Source organism: Enhydra lutris, unplaced genomic scaffold, assembly GCF_002288905.1.
Source record: "Enhydra lutris kenyoni isolate GAN:26980312 unplaced genomic scaffold, ASM228890v2 scaffoldscaffold47, whole genome shotgun sequence".
Classification (NCBI taxonomy): domain Eukaryota; kingdom Metazoa; phylum Chordata; class Mammalia; order Carnivora; family Mustelidae; genus Enhydra; species Enhydra lutris.
In genome coordinates, this window is record NW_019154131.1 from 1,865,875 (window position 1) to 1,887,526 (window position 21,652).

The following is a 21,652-nucleotide window of genomic DNA, read 5'->3' on the forward strand; positions in this document are numbered from 1 at the left end:
GAAAGGGTACAGGCCACGGTACAGAAAACTGAAGAAATATGTATGAATCTAGGACTGTAGAACTGCTACAATGTGCAGACCCAAAGTAATAAGAAAAAGGAAAGGTTATCAAAATATGAAAGTGAGTCATGTAGAGTAGGCTACTTTAAGAGTAGTAGTGATTTCCCAGGAAGACAACAGAAGCTAGATGTGACCTTTCAGGGGGAAACCCAGTGGAATAAATATACAGACCTCATTGTTCTAGTGTTCTGTTTGTGCTTCCTTCCCTCTGGCCAGATTCAACTGGAAGCCTGAGAGTACTGATTCCATTGATGTACTCCTTGCCCTTGGACCCCAGGATAACAAGCTGGTAGAGTGATTCTGGTGTACCAAAAGGAAGACCACTAACATAGAAGTGCTAATGAAAAGGTGATAATCATAGCTTCAGAGAGCAAATTGAAATTAGCTTTTTTAGTATATATGAAAGTTCTTGACTTTGGGACATTAGGTGGGAAAACTGGAGATATTCTGTGGTAGGAGGAGTCTGGAATAATTAGTTCAAAAATCAATTTTTTTCCTGTTTTACCTGTTTTGACTTGAATAAATTTTGAGACATGACTGATGGCATAAATTTCAGTATTTGCTCTTTATCTATATAAATAATTCCTCTTTTCTTTGTCTGGTCACATCCAAGTTGTTTCAGCTACTCATGTGATAATAAAGTATGTTATGTCAGAACTGTCTGATATTTTGGTTTTTGTCAAAGAACTTCTATCTTGCTTTTTCAACTGGGCAACTTCCTAAGTAAGCAAAAGCATATATGGAAAAAGGGGAAACCTTTTGTACTGTGTGGAGAAACGCAGAAGAGTGTATTTTGTTACATATAGAATTACTATTTGCAATCACTTATTTATATCCTAAGTACCTTACTACACACATAAGCTTATGTTTCAAGAAGTAATTAATTTGGTTTCCACAGGACAGTGTATCTTTTTTGGGTCTCACACCTCTAAGTCCTTATCCTTTGGGATCTATATTGACTAGATTAACACAAATCCTATATAGTCCAAGTAGATACCAATTTTGATGGTTTTCTCCCAAAAGTTCACCAGTGTAACAAGAATAAATCTCCTCATGGGGGGCAGTACAGAAAGTCTTGACTAGTTCCTCTTTCATAACTTTTCTACTTCCCTTCAAAACTTTGGGCTTATATTTCCAGTGGTCAGTTATACATCTCCACCTACTTCAGTTAAGAGCATCACCATCTATCCAAGACATGCATTTTTCTCCTAAACTAGAAACCCAGGAATTAGTCTCAGCATTTCACATTTCTACATCCTTCATATTCACACATTTTACAAGTCTGGTAGGCTTGAAGTTCTAGAATATTCTGGAATTTGCTCTTTCTTCTCTTATCCACTGCCACAAAAGTTCATTGAAATTGACGCAATTACCTCTTCACTAAACTTTCCAACTGGTCCCTTAGTTTTTCCCTAAGGCATCCTTCAAAATTCCTTCTGTTATCTTTCCAAATGCATATTTAATGCATCAGTGGACCCCTTAAAGTTTTAGTTTCTCCCTAGGGCCTACAAAGTCTCCTGCTTTGAATGCTAATCTTCACACTCTGCCCAAATCTTTCTCTGATACACAGTATCTCCTGACCTGTAAAAATGCAAATCTTCTATGTGTAAGCATTCTCTTCTCTTTGGGCATTCTCTGCTTATCTAAATCCTCTCCATAATAATACCATGAAAATACCTTATTGTGTACTACCAAGGGATGGGCGCTATGCTATACTACACTATACATTCATTAAATGTTATAAACACCATTTTACACTGAGGAAATTAAAACAAATTATTGGTCCAAGATCATATTTGAAGTAAACATCAAAACTGGGATTATATTCTCTTATACCATACACAAAGATAAACTCAAAATAGATTTAAAAACCTCAAAGTGAAGCAGGAATCCATTAGAATCCTAGAGGAGAACATAGGCAGTAACCTCTTCGACATTGGCCACAGCAACTTCTTTCAAGATATGTCTCCAAAGGCAAAGGAAACAAAAGCGAAAATGAATTTTTGGGACTCCATCAAGATCAAAAGCTTCTGCACAGCAAAGGAAACAGTCAGCAAAACAAAGAGGCAATCCACGGAATGGGAGAAGATATTCGCAAATGACACTACAGACAAAGGGCTGATATCCAGGGTCTATAAAGAACTCCTCAAACTCAACACACACAAAACAGATAATCATGTCAAAAAATGGGCAGAAGACATGAACAGACACTTCTCCAATGAAGATGTATAAATGGCTAATGGACACATGAAAAAATGTTCATCATCACTAGCCATCAGGGAGATTCAAATCAAAACCACATTGAGATACCACTTAACATCAGTTAGAATGGCCAAAATTAACAAGACAGGTAACAACATATGTTGGAGAGGATGTGGAGAAAGGGGAACCCACTTACACTGTTGGTGGGAATGCAAGTTGGTGCAGCCACTTTGGAAAACAGTGTGGTGATGCCTTAAGAAGTTAAAAGTGGAGCTTCCCTATGACCCTGCAATTGCACTACTGGGTATTTACCCCAAAGATACAAATGTAGTGAAAAGAAGGGCCATCTGTACCCCAATGTTCATAGCAGCAATGGCCACAGTCGCCAGATTGTGGAAAGAACCCAAAATGCCCATCAACGGACGAATGGATAAGGAAGATGTGGTCCATATACACTATGGAGTATTATGCCTCCATCAGAAAGGATGAATACCCAACTTTTGTATCAACATGGACGGGACTGGAAGAGATTATGCTGAGTGAAATAAGTCAAGCAGAGAGAGTCAATTATCATATGGTTTCGTTTATTTGTGGAGCATAAGGAATAACATGGAGGACATGAGGAGATGGAGAAGAGAAAGGAGTTGGGGAGTATTGGAGGGGGAGACAAACCATGAGACACTGTGGACTCTGAAAAACAGTCTGAGGGTTTTGGGGGCGGGGGTTGGGAGGTTGAGTGAGCCTGGTGGGGGTGTTATGGAAGGCATGTATTGCATGGAACACTGGGTGTGGTGCATAAACAATGAATTCTGGAACACTGAAAAGAATTTTAAAAATAAATAAAAATTTAAAAAAAACAAAAACAAAAAAACTGGGATTATAATTCAGATATATCTCAATCTATGAGTTGAATATTTAAATGTTCAATTACATTACAATATGCCATCTAACTTAGGTCAAGTTGTACCCCATCCTTACACTTCCAGATCATTCTAGTCTCCTTTGTATCATTATTAACTGTTGTTTAAACTGACAACAAATTACTTAGTACTAAACAATTCTTTAGTATTTTCATCTTTTCTAAATCTTAACTGAACTAGGTAGCAAATTCTCTGTATGCAGGGAATTAAAGAAATTCTTAACATGTCTTCACAAAAGTATAGCACATTTTTATAATAGCAAATAGCTATTCCTTACTGGGGCAGGTTAGAAGTGTGCTTTACATATCTCCGTCATCTCATTTACACATGTAATGAATATTCAATATTTGCTGTACTTAAATCAGGAGATCAGATGAATTATATTTGGAGGATATAAGTGATTATAAAATTTTCGGGAAGGGCAGAGACCCAAAATATGTGTGTGTGTGTGTGTGTGTGTGTGTGTGTGTGTGTGTGTGTATATATATATATATATATATATTTTTTTTTCCATTCTCTCCCATGTTGGGCCATCCTTCTTTTATGTTACTTCTGGACTTCACCAGACTTATAATTATTTGAATTGGTTATTACAAAATTGCTTCTCTACCTTTATGGTAATAATTAGCACCAGTCTGAATATTCAAGTTACAGATTTTGGCAAGTATAAAGTCCAAATTTTGTGATATATATTATTTTCTATTTATATCCCTCTATATGTCTCTACTTTCATGTGTTCTCTTCCTTCTTATGAAAACATTTTCATTTTAAACAAACCCACTGTTAGGTAATCCTGCGTTGGGCCTATTTCCGAGAATTTATTCCTGGTAGAGTCTTTGGAGTTTTTTCTCCTGAGGTGTGTAGTTCTGCATCCTTTATAAGTGTTTTCCATGACCCTTCAATCCCTTAGTCAGAGGCATACTAACAAGGAAGGTCCACAAAAAGAAACGTCCGATTTTGGCAAGCGGCCCTCCTTAATAGCAACACCAAACTTCCGTGGCCAAAGGTCCAGGCCTGAGCGCGTGGATCAGAAAGCGATACCAGCGGGACCCGCGGCCTGCGGACCTGAAGCCTCCACCTCGGCGTAGCCGCGGGAAACCACAGGAAGCTGGTTTCCGCGCGCAAAGGCAATATTCAGGCTCCGCGGGAAATTGGGGACGGGTAGGAAGTTCGCGAAGCAGAAGGGTCTTGGGTCCTTTCCGAGCCGCGGGCCCAGCTAAGCCGCGGCGGGCCGTGTTCGGCTAAGCGCGGAGGAGCAGCTCACTTCTTTATGTGCGCTCTCAGAAATTTAGGCCGCGCCCGCTTATTTTGGGTGTGTTATTGAGACCACAGAAACCGTATCCGCTTCAGCCTGAGGAGTCACTAGCCCCCCAAAGACTAGAGGGAGTTTCCAGGGCCCAGGGGCAAGAGAAGCGACAAGTAACGGCTCTGCGCAGCCCCGCCCTATCACCCCGCCCTCCCCGCACCCGCCCATTTTAGATCTCTTTGGTTTCTAGCCCTCTCCTCCCCGCCTCCTCCCCCCCCGCAGCTTCCTCTTTAAGGCGGAGCGAGGCGTCGATCTCGCGAGATCCGGATTGGCGCCGTGACCTCCATGTGGGAGCTAGAGCTCTATAAGTAAACACTCCGCGCGGCGCAGACAAGGCTTCTTCCTATTCGTGAGGCGGGCGCTGCGGTAGTGGCGGCCCGACTGGTTCCGGTTTCCTTTCCTTCTCAGCTCCGCTGGGCAGGCGCGCGGATTAGGAGTTGCCGCTGCCTGTGGGGCCCGGCGTCTGGTCGGTTTCCCTCATTTGTGCGCGCGCTCTTCCGCTGCCCGCGGAGAGCCGGAGCTGCTAGGGAAGCGGGCCGGGCCGGGCGGGGCGCGGCGTCCGGAACGCAGGGGGAGACAAAGCCGGGCCAGTCTCCTCTCCCGCCGCCAAGATGTGGATTCAGGTTCGCACCATCGACGGCTCCCAGACGCGCACCATTGAAGACGTGTCTCGCAAAGCCACAATTGAGGAGCTGCGCGAGCGGGTGTGGGCGCTGTTCGACGTGCGGCCCGAGTGCCAGCGCCTCTTCTACCGGGGCAAGCAGGTGAGGCGAGCCCACCGCACCCCTCGGGAATCCCGGGGAGAGGGCTGCAGGGCGCCTCTAGAACGCGTGGGCTGGACGGGCCCCAGGGCTTGGTGCGCCGCGCGCGTAGAGAGTACCTGGCTCCACTTCGGGTGTGCAGCGCGCGAGGCTCAGAGTGCAGGCCCAGGCCCCGCCGAGGGGGCGCAGCAGGGTCCGTACCAGCCCCGAAGTGCAGGTGCTCCTGGCAGGGTCAGAGGCAGAGGCGCCCACAGCGCGGAGACCTAACCCCCCACACACACTCTTTCTCAGTGGGGCGGTAGCCGCTGGCACAGCCCGCGGTAGCGCCTGGGATCCCTAGCTTCCCGCCCTTGGCGGGGTCGGCGCCCCTGGAGGCGGGGAGGGCAGCGGGCTCTGGCGGCCATGCCTCAGCGCCGGTAGGGAGGGCCGACGGATCCGGCTCCCAGCAGCGCTAACCCGACTAACGGCTCGCATGGCTTTCGTGGCTCCTCTGCGCTCTCGGCTCTCAGACAGCAGGGGGGAAACTTACAACTCGTTTCCTCTTAGGCTCAAGAGCCCTAGTTCTGACTCTCCACTGTGAAAGGATTTGAGCACACTGAAGATTCGAAGGGTTTCCAAAACTTCTGGCTCTCTTCCTTCACCTCTTTTCTGGAATTGGAATCCGTCTTGAAGATTAGAAACTTGGGCTGAAGGGGAGAGCCATTGATGTAATTCGGGATCGGTTTTAAACTCCTAGGTATAGGCAAGAGAGGGTGATTTATTCCCAGAGTGGAAAGGAGTGTGAAAGACTGACTGGTTTGCTCTTTTTGCTTCTCCCCTTCTGATGTAGCCCCCCTCACACAAACTTTTAAAACAGCAACTGGAGCATAGCCAGCGGTACATACTTGAAGGCTGAAAGTGGTTTTGGCAGTGAGGGTGTCTGTGGGTGTCTCTGGTAGTTGTATGGTATGACCATGCTCTGGCCCATTAAAGATTTTTCTTATCCGACAAGTCTACACCTAGAGACCCAAGCGTACTCAGTTTTGTCTTCCCCACCCCCAACTAAAAAGGTGCATTCTCCACTTGGTTAGCCTACAGTTTGGCTTCATTTCTGTGGTTTGGAATAAATGTAGCTCTTTGATTTAGTGGAAGTACGATTTTCCTATAGCCACAAAGGATTTGAAAGGAATATTTTTCTTCCCTTCATAGGCTTAGCTTCAAAAACTGCCCAGAAATGTCAGTAACAAGATTATACTTTGAGAGAGAAAGAGCCAGGGTTTATTTTAATTTGTTTTTAAATAAGTGATAGCATCTTTGATAGGTGTTCGAAGCTGTTTTATTGATCCTTTACTGTTTGACTTGAAAAAAAAAAAAGGGTGTTCCATTCAGTTGTAAACTTGGCTTTTGAAATCATACGTGTTAAACACTACCTAGCTTTATATTGCTATACCTTCAGTGACTGATACCTTATTATCTTTTGGTCAAAGATAAGAATTATATGATCACGTCTTCCGAATTTTGTTTTTTAGCTAAGGATATAATAGTACATGAATTGCTGGGATACTTTGGTGACTTAAGCACAAGAGATAGAAATGAAACATTCTCATGTGTTCCTGGGAAACTCCCAAAGTCTAAATATCAAATATACTAAAAAAGTGCACCTGGCTGTCTTGAGGAAAAAGTAGAAATTGAGTTAAATTCAGGTCAACAAAGTAGACTTCCGGTAAACCAGGAAATTCTGTTCCAGGTTTAGGGAAAAACTGTTAAGGATAATTACCCTTTCTCCTAGGACAGTTGATAACTCACTACTTTGATTTCTGCAGCTCAGTGATAAACCAGTATGGACCTTTGGTGCCCCATTGAGTTGAAGACAGAAGGAAGACACTGCTTCAGCTGTGTATACTTTGTGAGCTGAGGAGTAGCCATGGCAGTGATTATTATCTCTATTCTCTTTTACTCTTTGGAGTTCATAGTCCGTAGACAGAGCAACTACTAGATTTGCATCACAGTGCTGCCCCTAGTTTATAGAATGCCGTTGTGCTTATTTGAAAAAGTCACCCCTTTACTGCTACATAGTGAAAAATGTAAATAAAAACAAATTTACAGTGTCTCTGATGTAAATGGTACCCTTTCCCCCTTATTCCTCATCCCTTTTATGTGAGGTTTGCTGCTGTTAGTTTTTGGTATATGTCAGAATCACTTATAAAGACTCCAGGTGATCTCTATGCAAATTAAATTTGAAAAGCAGAGTAACTCCACTTTTGAGGGTCAAAATAGAGGGCAGCAATTCAGGGTTTTAAAAGTTCTGGTTAGAGTAGAGTAACCTCACTTGTATATTACTCTGGGAGGTTGAGCATGCATCCTGAGGATTAGCTCTTTAAGGAAGAGTTACGTTATGAATCCCTAAATATTTTGAGAATCCAGAGCTTTTCCTAATTTGAAAGGATTCTGTCACTTCCCCTCTTGCTTTTGTTTATACCACTATAGGTAGGACATGAATCAGAGCTGAAGTACCCTTTTGCCCCTGGATTCTTAATTTTTACACGGAATGCAAAGTAAAAACATTTGCCTATTTAAACGGGGAGAGAGAATGTGTGTCTTATCTATATTATATATATGATGTGGAAGATACCTGAAGGTTGTTTAAGGGATGCAGGTCGAGGGCATTAAGTTGTCAGTAACCCCTTTGGAAAGACTTCTCTCACTGCCTTCTCAGTCATTGTCAGTTAGTGTTTGCTTCCTAGTTTTATTTTGCATCACTGTTGTAGTTCTTCCTATTATCTGGAATTTCTTACTTCAACCCAATACTAGACGCAAGACTGAAGTCTGGCAAAAAACAAAACACTCTAGGGCCATTTTTACACCTATAGTATTTTAAATACTGTGCTCCCATCTTCTAGGACAGCAGTTCCCAAGCATTTTGTCCTGTGAGACATTGATGGAATATTGTTACATGCCTGAAACTCACAGGTGTTTGTGATTTCTAAGTGACTCAGTCCCTTCTCCACTTGGGATATAAGTGACAGTAACTTCCAACCAACACTTGTGCTAAATTTGGGAAAACTTCACTACTTTTCAAGTAACAATTCATTCCAGCATTCTTCACAAAAACCTAGCTGTGTGGAAGTTAATTATGCAATGGATAGTAATCACTATTTTAGGAAAACTGGAAGAATACCTTTGAATTAGGGAAGAAGTAGATAATTCGGGTAAAAGTGGCTGTCCTAGCAGGCATGAATAATTGAAGGAAAAGTTACATGTTAATGTGGGCCTAACTTCAGAATAGAGCCTCATGCCTTGATATGCAGTGTTTTCCTGACTTAAGACATTGCTTTTCCTTTCAAACCAAATAACCATTTGAAGCAGCTTATGTGATTTTGACCAGTAACTTAGAAACTCATCAGAGGGATTGAGTATAAGAGTGTCCCTGCCGACACTCTGATTCTTGTGCCTCAGATTTCGAAGGAAAATTACTTGTGGAAGCACTTTGAATTTCCAGTTATTTTACCACCTTAACAGCTTGCTTCATTTTGGGAAATGTCTTTCCTGTTAATTTGCATATTGTATTACTGGGGGTTTTTTTGTTTTGCATGTTCTATACTGTTAAGAGTTTGTTTTTATCTTCTACTTGGACACTCATAATGTGCAATAGTTGTACGGTTAATCAAGTTGTACTTTTTTAACAGTTCCAGACTAGTATGTTCTTACCTTTTTGGGGCAAAGGGGTATTGGAGAATGTCAAAAGTGAAGGTGTGAATGTATAGGTTTTTGGCTCCTTGAATTTTTCTCCAGGAGTTCAGAATTAGGTGGAAGTTGTGTTGTTGTTGTTTTTTTAATAAAGTAAGCAGTGGTGTTCTCTAATCCCTGTAAGGGTTTATCTGCTTATTGACTTGGGAAACTCTTTTGGACTTACTTGGAATAAGCATGTGAACCAACCTGTGGGATAGTGTCTGATTTCCCTACTGGGAAATTTGTGAATTGTTTGATCCCTTATTATAGTTAAAACTGTGAATATGTATAATGTGTAGGATTGTGCGAGATGTGTTTTGGGACAACTTGAATTAAAATTATTTATTTAGTATACTAGTAAGTTTATCATTTAAGGACAAACTCATTCTACCCTTTGGTGGACTTCGGAAATACAGTCTTACTGTGTTTAGGGAGTTGAGAATGAGGATGGTTATTACATACAAAGAAGGGGAAAATGAACAGTGATTAAACTGGTAATGTTTCCAGGGAAATGCTAGTTTTGATCTTCAATGGAGTTTGGTTTTCTTATTGTATTATGGTAAAATGGCCAACGGAATTTTATAAAGAAACAAAATGGGAGACTCTTAGTTTTCAAGGACTTCTGTTTAAAAAAAAAAAAAAAAAAAAAAAGCCACCAAAACCTAGGTGGCTTAAAACAAAAATTTATTGTCTCCTGTTTCCGGAGGCTGTGAGTCTGAATGCAAAGTATCAGTAGTGCCATGTTCTCTCTGATGGCTCTAATAGAAAATCCTTCCTTGTTTCCTTCAGCATCTAGTGTTGCTAGCAATCCTTTGTAAATTCCTTGGTTGTAGATAATTGCCTTAGTCACATGGCTGCCTTCACATCTTTGTGGTCAAATTTACACTTTTCATAAGGATGTCAATTACAGTGGATTAGGGCCCACCCAATATGACCTAATTTTAACTTGATTACTACTACTGTAAAGACCCCATTTCCAAATACTCACGTACTGAGATATTTGGGATTAGGACTTTAGTATAATGGGGCGGTGGGGTGGTCACAATTTAACCCATTGCAGAGACCTTGCCAAAATATGGGTAAGTTGCAAGATAATTTATTCATTATTCATCCTGGAAGACTTTTCATGATACAACTTGACTACCTTTACAAATGAATAGAATTAGAGAACTTTAGGCAAGTGGAATAGCATGAACAAGACTTGGAATTCCTGCTTGATTTAAAAAAAAAAAATTGCAGTGCTTTAGAAACATAAAATTGTTAACTTAAATACGAACACAAGGTCATAAAACCACTCACCTTCAGAATTCACCTTTCTTAACAGTGGATTCAGGTACTGTTAATTTAAATAAAACTTGGTGGGAAACCTAGGGTTTTTCTGCTTACATGTTGAAGTCATGTAAGCAATGATATGTTTTTGGTTTTGGTGGCTGTCTGCCTTCCTGATAGCTAATGTGGATTGATTCTCAAGAATTTATTGAGGTCCTGAGATGCTACTGCCATCAAAAGAGGCCATAAAGTAATAAGAATGGTTTAAGTATCAATAAATTGCTTTGCTATTTTAATAATTGGGCTAGGGCATTTGGGTGACTAACGATGTGGAAAGATCAAGTTTTGAGAGAAGCATTTTAATCTTTTAATGTTTTTTATCCTTTTTTTCCAGTTGGAAAATGGATATACTTTATTTGACTATGATGTTGGACTGAATGACATTATTCAGCTACTAGTTCGCCCAGACCCAGATCTTCCTAGCACATCTAAACAGATTGATGTACAGGCCAAACCGTGTTCTAATAGCCCACCTAAAGTAAAGAAAACCCCAAGGGTGGGACCTTCTAGTCAGCCGTCTACATCAACTTGTGATTTTCTTATTGATCCTGGCATTGGGCTATATAAGGTATGTTGTCTTCTTTAGACTTGATAGTTGTGAAAATACAGATGTCTCTTCTCTTAAGGATGTTGCAAATAAGTGAAGATTGTCATTTGAAAGTAAAGACTGAGCTGTTAATACTTTAACTTTTAAAAGTCTCACAGAATTGTGCAATATGTACTTTAAATGTATAAAATGTGTACATACAGCCTAAAAAATACAAAACAAATACTGGTGTAATTCCACTGAAGCTAAGTAGAATAATGCCAATTCCTTTTTAAAGCGACTACCAGAACATATCTTCCTTTCTCCTTAAGGAGTAAACTACTTACTCTGAGTATTCTGATCTTTTTTGTTGTAGTGTTACTACTTTTGTTACCTCTAAAAAAAATGTTTTGTTTTGCTTGTATTTGAAGTTTATATAACAATTCTTTTTCTCAGCTTTGATTCTCATTTTATTAACATACCATAACATATTTAATCAAGGATGAATAGATAAATTTTCCCAGTTTTCACCTGTTTTGAACCTCCTTTATGTATCCTGGTGCACTATTCTAGAATATCTTTAGGAATTTTTACCTAGAAATGGGAGTGCTGGTTTACTCCCAGGATACTGCCAAATTGCTCTCTACAGTGTTCTTTTGGTCTGCTTGTTGTATCACTGTGCTTGCTATTCTAAGTACTGTAGCCTAGTATACTGTTATCTCCCTAACCCATATCTCCCAAATCTATTACTATTTAAGGTGTCTTGGTGTTTGGCTTTTAAAACTTGCATGTAAAAATTTTAGAATTAGTTTGTCAAACTCTACCGATAAGTAATAAAGGATTTGATGGGGATTGTATCTGTAGAATAGCTTGGAGAATTGACAACTCTACAATGTTGAGTCCTTCATTCATGGACATGATAGATGTCTCCACTAACTTAGATCTTTGATAGCTTTATTAATTTTTTTCTGTATATCTTATTTCTAGTGCCTGCATTTTTAGTGCTATTATAAATGGTTATCTATTAAAATTGTGATTTGTTTGCCTCCATATAGAAAGGCAGTTGATACATATATTGACCCTTGTATCTACCAACTTTTTCAAATGCTAATAAATTTTGTAGAAATAACTGAATGACAGTTTTGCTTCATCCTGTCCTATCCTTAAAACTGTTTTTTCTTAATTCTTACCGGTTGAGACAAATTGGGACCAAGACCAGAGCATTTTTAAGGCTAAAATTAAAAATTAGCTGAAGTAAATTACTTAGGAAAATGCAGATGGAGGTAATTTTTGATCTAAGAAAAAATGGAAACAAATCCATATATGTAGAATCAAAAAAACTGGCCAAGAGCTATATGTCAAAAGTACCTGGCCTAGATGGCTACAGTGATAAATTACCTTAAACCTCTAAAGAATAGATAATTATATTAGCTAAATTGACCCACAATTTATAAAAAGGAAAGCTTCCCATTGTTTTTAAAAACTTAATATAACACTGATACTAAAATATAACAAAAGCACACCAGTATCACTACATATTGATGTAAAACCGAAGTTATATTTAACAAATAAAATTATGATTATTTGTTAAAAGAACAGAATACCTTGGCCAGGGATGGTTTGTAGGAAGTGGGATAGTTCATTATTTGGATTTTTTTTTTCAATATATATATAATTTGCAGGTATATAACTTTATCATTTGTCTTCTAAAATTCAGATTTACAGCTTTAGAATTCAATACATTACAAGGTGATCACCACTGTAAGTCTAGTTACTATCCATTACCACACAGTTGACACCCTTCACGCATCTTACCCAGCCCTCAATATAGTAATATTAATATAATTCATCATAGTAATAAGCCAAAAAAACCAAATGATCTAATCTAAAAAAGAGATCCATTTCTGATTTTTTTTTTTAAATCCTTTGTAAGTGGAACAGATAGAATAGATGAATTTTTTAAACCATACCAGCATCATGTTTAATGGTGGGGAAAAGCCAGAAGCATTCCCATTAAAGACAGGAGCCAGACAAGAAAGCAGCCACTTAATGCTGTTACTTAACATCTTTCTACATGATGGAGATAGGCAGGACAACAACAAAGTAGAATTATTGGAGAAGGCAAAATTATTATTTGAGAGCACAAGTGAGCATAAGCAGGAAGGAGAAGTAGGCTCCCCACTGAGCTAGGAGCCCAACTCAGGGCTTCATCCCAGGACCCCAGAATCATGACCAGAGCCAAGTAGACGCCTAACTGAGCCACCCACGTGCCCCCAAATTTAGAATTCTTCATATTGAATGCCCACTTTCCATATTGTCTACATTGATACTACCCCTTTGAGTAACCAGTATTTTCTGTGTTGTTTTCTTCTTCTTCTTCTTCTTTTTTTTTTTTTTTTTTTTAAGATTTTATTTATTTGAGAGAGAGAGTATAACAGTGGATTGAGGGGCAGAGGGAGAAGTAGACTCCCTGCTGAGCAGGGTGCCCAGTGTGGGGCTCGATCCCAAGACTCCAGGATCATGACCTGAGGTGAAGGCAAACACTTAATGGACTGAGCCACCCAGGTGCCCCTCTGTTTTCTAAATAAATTTGTTTTAGAGCAATTTGAAATTTATAGCATAGTTGGGAAGATACATATATCCAGCTTCTGGTTTGCCCTGTTAACCAATACTTTACATTAATATGATACATTAGTTATAAATGAACCATATCTTCTTAGATTTTATCTAACATCCTTTTTCTGTTCCAGAATCCCATCTAGGATACCACATTATATTACATTAGTGGCTATACTAAATAGCTCTTGAATCTCCTTAGGTTCCTCTTGGCTGTGACAGTTTTTCAGACTGACTTTGTTTTTGAAGACCTTGACAGTTTCGAGGAGTACTGGTCAGATATTTTGTAAAATACCCTTCTATTAGGATTCATCTTGTTTTCCTCATCATTAGACTGGATTTACATATTTTTTGGAGGAAGACCACAGAGGTAAAGTGCTATTTTTATCACATTCTATCTAGGGTACAAACTACCAACATTCTATGTGCTAATTATACCTTAGGTTTTTACATCAGTAGTAACTTGCTGTACTGTTGATGTGAACCTTAATCACCTGGCTGATGAAGTAGCATTCGTCAAGTTTCTTCATTGTGAAGTTACTCCTCCCCTACCCTTTTTTCACATTATATTCTTTGAGATGAAGTGCCCATATGCAGCCCACATATAAGGAGGTGGCTTGGTTACAACTCTACTTCTTGAGGGCAGATTATCTACAAAATGTACTGGGAATTCTACATGGGAAACTTGTCTCTTTGCCCTCATTTATTCAGTTAGTCATTCATATCAGTAGGAATATTTTCCCCTGTGTCCCTTTGATATACCTCCGTTATTGTGGGCGATTTTTGTTGCTTTTGTTAAAGCACTTTCACGCACTAGAAGATGCATCAGGATCATCTTAGTTATTTCTTACCCCAGCCCTAGAATGGTATTAGAAACCAAGATCTAGGGTCTAGGTATGTTCCTTACTACTACAGATTCTTATATATCCCTGTATCTTCAGTATATAGCCATCTATATATTAAGCTTACATTATTTTAACTTTCTGGTTAAGGGCAGTAGTTCAGAAGCTGCTGCTTTTGACTTAATATGTTTTAGGCAGTGCAGGCATGAATTTATTTTCAAAGAGGGCCAGCTTATATATCTGTAGGTCTGGGCTGAAGCAGTTCTAGTCAACCTAAATTCTTTCTCTTTAGCACAGGTGCCTGGGTGGCTTAGTCAGTTAAGCAGTCTAACTTCTCATTCAATCTCAGGGTCATGGTTTCAGGCTGTGTGTTGGGCCCTGCACTCAGCACAGAATCTGCATGAGATTCTCTCCCTCTCCCCCACCTCCTGCTGACACACTTGAGCGCTCTCTCTCTCAAATCTATTAAAAAAAAAAAAAAAAAAATTCTGTTGAGTGGATATCTCCATACCCTGCCACCTCCACCCTAATTCAAAAAAGCATTAAGAGAAACTACGACTCTCAGCAGATCTGTGCTTTTTTTTCATTATTAGCACTTCGACTATCAACTACTTCTAGTACCTAACTTGTTAAAAAAATGGTTTTTTTTTGTTTTTTAAAAGATTTTGAGAGTGAGAGAGCATGTAGGAGCAGGGGGAGGGGCAGAGGGAGAAGCAGATTCAGTGCTGAGCAGGGAGCTTGACACAGGGCTTGATCCCAGGACCCTGCACTACCAGAGTCAAAGGCAGACTGTGTTACCCAGGTACTCCTGTTTTTGTTTCATTTTAAAGCAGATTTTATTGGGCCTCCTGGGTGGTTCAGTTAGTTAAGCAACTGCCTTCAGCTCAGGTCATGATCCTGGAGTTTGAGGATTGAGTCCTGCATCAGTTTCCCTGCTCAGCAGAGTCTGCTTCTCCCTCTGACCCTCTTTCCCTTCACCTCATGCTCTCTTTCAGATAAATATAATCTTTAAAATAAATAAGTATTTTATTTCTAGGATGACACAGGAGTGGCTTTGTTTTGTTGTTGGGTTGTTTGAGTTTTTTTTTAAAGTAGGCTCCACGCCCAGCATGGAGCTCAACAAGCCTGAACTCACTACCTTGCGATCAAAACCCAAGCTGAGATCAAGAGTCAGGTGCTTAACCTACTGAGCCACTCAGGTACCCCTGTTTTGCTTTGTTTTTAAAGTGATCTCTATACCCGTTGTGGGGCTTGAACTCACAACCCCAAGATCAAGAGTCACGTGCTTCTGACTCGTTGGCCACTCATCTCTCTGATACCTCACTTTTTAAAGAACCTTTATATCTCATATTAATATATATAGCACAGAGGTTAAGAAATTTAGCTTTGTCATCAGACATGCTTTTTTTTTTTTTTTTTTTTAAGATTTTTTTTTTTTTTAAGATTTTATTTATTTATTTGACAGACAGAGATCACAAGTAGGCAGAGAGAGAGGAGGAAGCAGGCTCCTGGCCGAGCAGAGAGCCCGATGTGGGGCTCGATCCCAGGACCCTGGGACCATGCCTGACCGGAAGGCAGAGGCTTTAACCCACTGAGCCACCCAGGTGCCCCATCAGATATGCTTTTAAATTCCGATTCCGCTTCTTCCCATTTGTACAAACATATTACATTTTATATTGTCTTTTCCTCATTTAGAAACATGCATGAAATCTGGAACTTAAACTCTGAAAAGGCTATACTGTTGTTTATAATGTTTAATCAGAGCTGCATTTAACTTACTAGTTGAAGAGGCTATCAGATTTATTTGCTTTTTTTAATGAAGTTCAGTAATTGTCATAGGTATTTGAAATTTTCACTGATTTTTATTTTTTGAGAGCAAGAGCGTGCATGGTTGCACATGAGAGCACAGAGAAGGAGAAGCAGACTCCCCCACTGAGGAGGGAGCCCAACTAGGGCTCAATCCCAGGACTCTTGATATCATGACCTGAGCCAAAGGCAGATGCTTAACCAATTGAGCCACCCAGGTGACCTGATTTTTTTTTTTTTTTAACATAGAAGTGCTTATTTCTGGATAATTCATCCACTGGATGAATATTTGGTTATCTTTTATATATTTGTACTAGATATTAGAGATGGGAGGATAAACAAATGATACTGCCCCCTGCTTTCACAGAATCTTACTAGCTATTAAAACTTAACCTTTGGCTAACCTGAAAACACTTAGAAACTGCTACTTTTAAGTTTATTTGTTGTGAATGTTTTCCTTTGAGCAAGTCTGTGACTACTGTATCAAAATTTAATTTGTTCCTAGATCACTAATATTGGGAGATTTTGTTGTTTTTCTGTTAGGTTTGGGGTTTTTTTGTTGTTGTGTTTTGTTTTGTTTTGCCTTTATCTTGAATTCCTGCTTATGTCATTTGTGCTATGTAAAGATTTTCCTTTTATAGATATAGGGCTTTCTATAATTAAAATTACTTTATGGATGAGCAAACAGATTCGGAGCTTTTCCTTTTTGCCTAAAATTTTCCTTGGCCTTCATGTAAGTGGATACAGAAAGTGAATTTTCAAGTCAGTATTTCTCAAAACTGGCATAGGTAAACATTTAAACATTAAAAAATTTTAACATTTAAAAAAATGTTTAAATCTATCTTTTTAATAATTCTCTTATTTAAAAAATAGAATTTTAAACTGAAGTTCTTGTCCACCATAATTCTTGTTTTGTGCTATTTGAGGTCTGAAATGGACCAAATGTTGCTCAGTTATCTTTTCATATGTTGTAAGAAACCGGGTATGTCGTTATCACACTCAGAGGGCCTGTGGAAGATCGTGCAGAGGCTGGGTACATCCCTTTCTGTGGTCTCTGGGAGGTGATTTTCTCAAACAAGGTGGACTTTTGATATCTAAATAGTTCAGTTCTGGGGCGCCTGGGTGGCTCAGTGGGTTAAGCCGCTGCCTTCGGCTCAGGTCATGATCCCAGGTCCTGGGTTCGAGCCCCGCATCGGGCTTTCTGCTCAGCAGGGAGCCTGCTTCCTCCTCTCTCTCTGCCTGCCTCTCTGCTTACTTGTGATTTCTCTCTGTCAAATAAATAAATAAAATCTTTAAAAAATAAATAAATAAATAAATAAATAAATAGTTCAGTTCTGGTTTTGGATGTAGAATCTTTGAATGACTCACAGCAGATCCTACTGTTGAAATGACTGTCATCTTGGCCTAAATTCTAGAATGAAGATAAATAAGGCTTTAGAGTTTAGATAAGTTAACTTTTTTAGATAAACTTTTTACATGTATTCTGACGTTCATTATAGGAAATAAAGGAAAGGGGAAACCCCTCAATTACTAAGTGGAAGTCATGGATATTTTAATATCCTATCTTTTATAACACAGTGCAGCTGTGCTTCCTGATTTGGTACCTTTTTGATTATGAAACATAATAGACAGTACAAAAAATAGAGCTTAGTGAAATGGGAAGTCAGTGTCTGTAAATACCACCAAATTAGGAAATATAAAACAGTATCCCGGGAACTTCCCATGGGCCCCCTCTTGACTGTTACTCCTTTCTCCCTAGTTATAACTAATACCCAGACTTCTGAGTAGTTATTTCTTCATTTTTTATTAACTTGATCCCGTCATTACCTCTTAATAACCTTTAATCTATGTGTGCATCCTTTATTTTCTTTCTTAAGTTTATGTAAATGGAACCACGTTGTATTTTGATTTGTAAATTTTAGAAAAAACATGAAATGAGAGTCATGTTCTAATTCGGAAATCTTTATCAGCTTAGTTCCCACTTACAGGTGTGTATCCCCTTAGAACTCTAGTTTCTTTTATAACTCATTGGAAAATAAGGACTTCGTATTTTAGTTATTAAAGGAGGTAATATACATAACAGTAAATTGCTAATATTGTTACTAAGAAGACTATGGTATTAAGACTATACTGAGACTTAATGGGTCTTAAAATTGTACATATGTCTCCTTAGTGGAAGGAGACAGTTGTTTTCATCTGTGCCTATGCTTGCTAGTTGGCACATCAGATGGATTTAGTTACCTAATCTCTTAATACACAGCAAAGTATGTTATTGTATAAAGAAGTTGAGGCTGAGACAGGTTAAATAATTTCTTCAAGGTTATACATAGTAGATGATAAACTCAAACTTAAACCTAAGTTATCTGCAGAGCTGGTGTAGGGTTTTTGTTGTGTGTGTTTGTGTGTGTATGTGTGTGTATCTAAGTTAGGAGCTAGTTCTTAAATGAGAGAGCTGGTGTGTTTTAAATGGAACATATAAAGTACTTAGAAATATACCTGATATAGTAAGTTCTCCAGTATTTCTTGGTATTTCATTTTTTAATGATTTCACCTTGTCTCCCATACTTTTTTTTTTTAAACTCTCACCTACTTGGATATGGAAGATTCTTCTCTAAATGTGGCTGTATTTTTAATATGAATAAATCCAACTCTTCAGCTAACATTTATGTGATTGGGTTTGGTTTTAACTTTATCTCATAACTTCAGCTCAAATACTCCAACCCAATTGATTTTTTTTCCTGTATCTTTTACGATTTGACATCTTTGGGGGAGGTATTTTCTGGCTAAGGATGGACTTCTTTCTAGAGACAGTAAACAACTTGTCTGAGCCCTCCTCTCCCCTGTGGTGGTAGGATGGTTTTTATTTAAGTATTCAATTTATTTATTAAATGTAGAGAGATTTACATTTTTCTATTTTTTAAAGTTTTCATTTTATTTCCAGTATAGTTAACACAGTTATATTAGCCTCAGGTGTGCAATAAGTCTGTTTCATGGTTTCTCTTTTTCTGTTGATTTTCTAACTGGCTTATTTCACTTAGCATAATACACACTGGCTCCATCTACGTTGCTGCAAATGGCAAGATTTCGGTCTTTTTTATGGCTGAATGATATTCCTATTCACAATGCATGTGTGTGTGTGTGTGTTTGTGTGTATGTACATGTACCTCTCTATACATTGATTATTGAGGAACAGTTGGGCTGCTTCTGCAATTGTCTATTGTAAAGCTGCTATAAACATAGGGGTGAATAAAGCCTTTCAAATTAGTGTTTTGGTATTGTTCAGGTAAATATCCATTAGTGTGAATACTTGATCATAGGGTAGTTCTATTTTTAATTTTTTGAGGAAATTTGTACTGTTTTCCACAGTGGTTGCACCAGTTTGCATTCCCACCAACAGTGCAAGAGGGTTCCCTTTTCTCCACATTCTCACCAACACTTTGGTGCTTCTTGTGGTTTTGATTTCAGCCATTCTGAAAGGTGTGAGGTGGTATCTCCTTGTAGTTTTGATTTACATTTCCCTAATGATGAGTAATGTTCAGCATCTTTTCATGGTCTGTTAGCCATCTGTATGTCTTCTTTGCAGACATGTCTATTCATGTCTTCTGCTCATTTTTTAACTGGGTTATTAGGGTTTTGGATATTGCATTGTATCAGTTCTTTGTATATTTTGGATACTAACCCTTTATGGATAATGTTATCTGCAAATATCTTCTCCCATTCAGTTGGTTGCCTTTGAGTTGTTTCCTTTGCAGAAACTTTTTATTTTGATGTAGTCCCAATACTTTGTTTTTGCTTTTGTTTCCCTTAGGAGGCATATCTGGAAAGAGGTTGCAATAGCTGATGTCAGAGACGTTACTGCGTGTGCTCTTCTCTAGGTTTTTGATGGCTTTAGGTCTCACATTTAGGTCTTTAATTCATTTTAATTTTATTATTGTGTATGGTGAGAGAAAGTGGTCTAGTTTTATTTTCCATGTAGCTGTCCAAATCTTCAACACTGTTTGTTAAGAGACCATCTTTTTCCATTGGCTATTTATTCCTCCTCTGTTGAGGATTGACCATGTAATTGTGGATTTATTTCCGTTTTTTTTTTCTTCTATTCCATTGATCTGTGTGTCTATTTTTGTGTCAGTACCATACTGTTTTAATTACTGCCACTTTGTGGTAGAACTTGTAATCTGGAATAGTGATACGTCCAGCTTTGTTTTTTTTCCTTTTCAAGATTGCTTTGCCTATTCGAGGTCTTTTGTGGTTCCATACAAATTTTAGGATTGTTCTAGCTCTGTGAAAAATGATGTTGGTATTTTGATAGGGATTACATTGAATGCGTGGATTGCCTTGAGTAGTATAGACATTTTAACAATATTCTTCCAATCCATGAGCATGGAATGTCTTCCCATTTCTTTGTGTCATCTTTAATTTCTTATATCAGGGTGTTATGGTTTTCATAGTACATGTCTTTTATCTTTTTATCTAAGTTTATTCCTGGCTAATTTTACTGTTTTTGATGCAGTTGTAAATGGGATTGTTTTAATTTTTCTGCTATTTCATTATTAGTGTATAGAAATGCAACATTCTGTACATGGATTTTTGTACCTTGCAACTTTACTGTGAATTCATTTATTGCTTCTAACAGTTATTTGGTGGAGTCTTTCAGGTTTTCTAAATATAGTATGTCGTCTTCAAATAATGAGAGTTTGACTTCTTTCTTACCAATTTGGATGGCTTTTAATTTTGTCTAATTGCTGTGGTTAGGGCTTCCAGTGCTAATTGAATGAAAGTGGACATTCTTGTCTTGTTCCTGAACTTAGGGAGAAAGCTCTCAGTTTTTCACCATTAAGTAACATGTTAGCTGTGGGTTTTTCCATATAAGACCTTTATTATGTTGATATGTTCCCTCTAGACCTACTTTACAGAGGTTTTTTTTTTTTAATCATAGCATATCATAACTTGATATCATATCAGTGCAGTTCTTAATTTTCAACTGGATTACTATGAGATCAAAGAAATTACCATGGCAGTATCCTGTTCTCATGTTATTTATGTAAGTTGAACTATCCTCTTCTCCATATTCAAAACCCAGGCTTTACAAAGGATCTTTAATCTCTTGCATGCATTTTGACCCATTCAAATTTGACGTAATTCAGTATGTCTGTGTAATGTGCAGAATCCTTTTTTAAATTTAGAAGCATTTTTTCCCACCCAGTTTATATGCATTGTCATGAATGGTCAACTAGAGAATTTGCAATTCTTGTTTACAGTTGTAAGTCCAAGGTTGTTTTACTCAATGCCCTACCTTTTATGAGATAGTAAGTTCTCTTTTGAATCTGCAATGGAGTATTTTCAGATTGCCTTATGTTTCTGTTACCTATTTCAGTATCAACTGTATGCCCTCTATTCTCTGCTATAATAAGTGCAAAGTGCTACATAAAACCTTACATTTTGATTTGCTGTGAAAGAGTAGTCTGTTTATTCTCCCAAGTATGATCCACCTTCACATTATTTTTGTTTTAGCTAATGTTGCCTGTAAGAAAGTGTCTTTAGGGGCACCTGGGTGGCTCAGTGGGTTAGGCCTCTGC

At 38.6% G+C, this 21,652-nt stretch overlaps 1 protein-coding gene across 2 annotated transcripts in view; it reads left to right on the forward strand.

Annotated features, from left to right (window-relative positions):
* Positions 1 to 4,812: 4,812 nt before the first annotated feature.
* The window catches only part of LOC111156579 (ubiquitin like with PHD and ring finger domains 2), an 82,421-nt gene continuing 65,581 nt past the window's right edge, over positions 4,813 to 21,652 (forward strand). The window contains exons 1-2 of one of the 2 annotated variants that reach the window (XM_022517566.1): positions 4,813 to 5,252; positions 10,621 to 10,854. In XM_022517566.1, coding sequence (XP_022373274.1) covers positions 5,100 to 5,252; positions 10,621 to 10,854 — 387 coding nt within the window. In that variant the 5' untranslated portion in view covers positions 4,813 to 5,099. The remainder of the gene's footprint in view (positions 5,253 to 10,620; positions 10,855 to 21,652) is intronic. The other variant, XM_022517567.1, reaches the window with a different exon arrangement.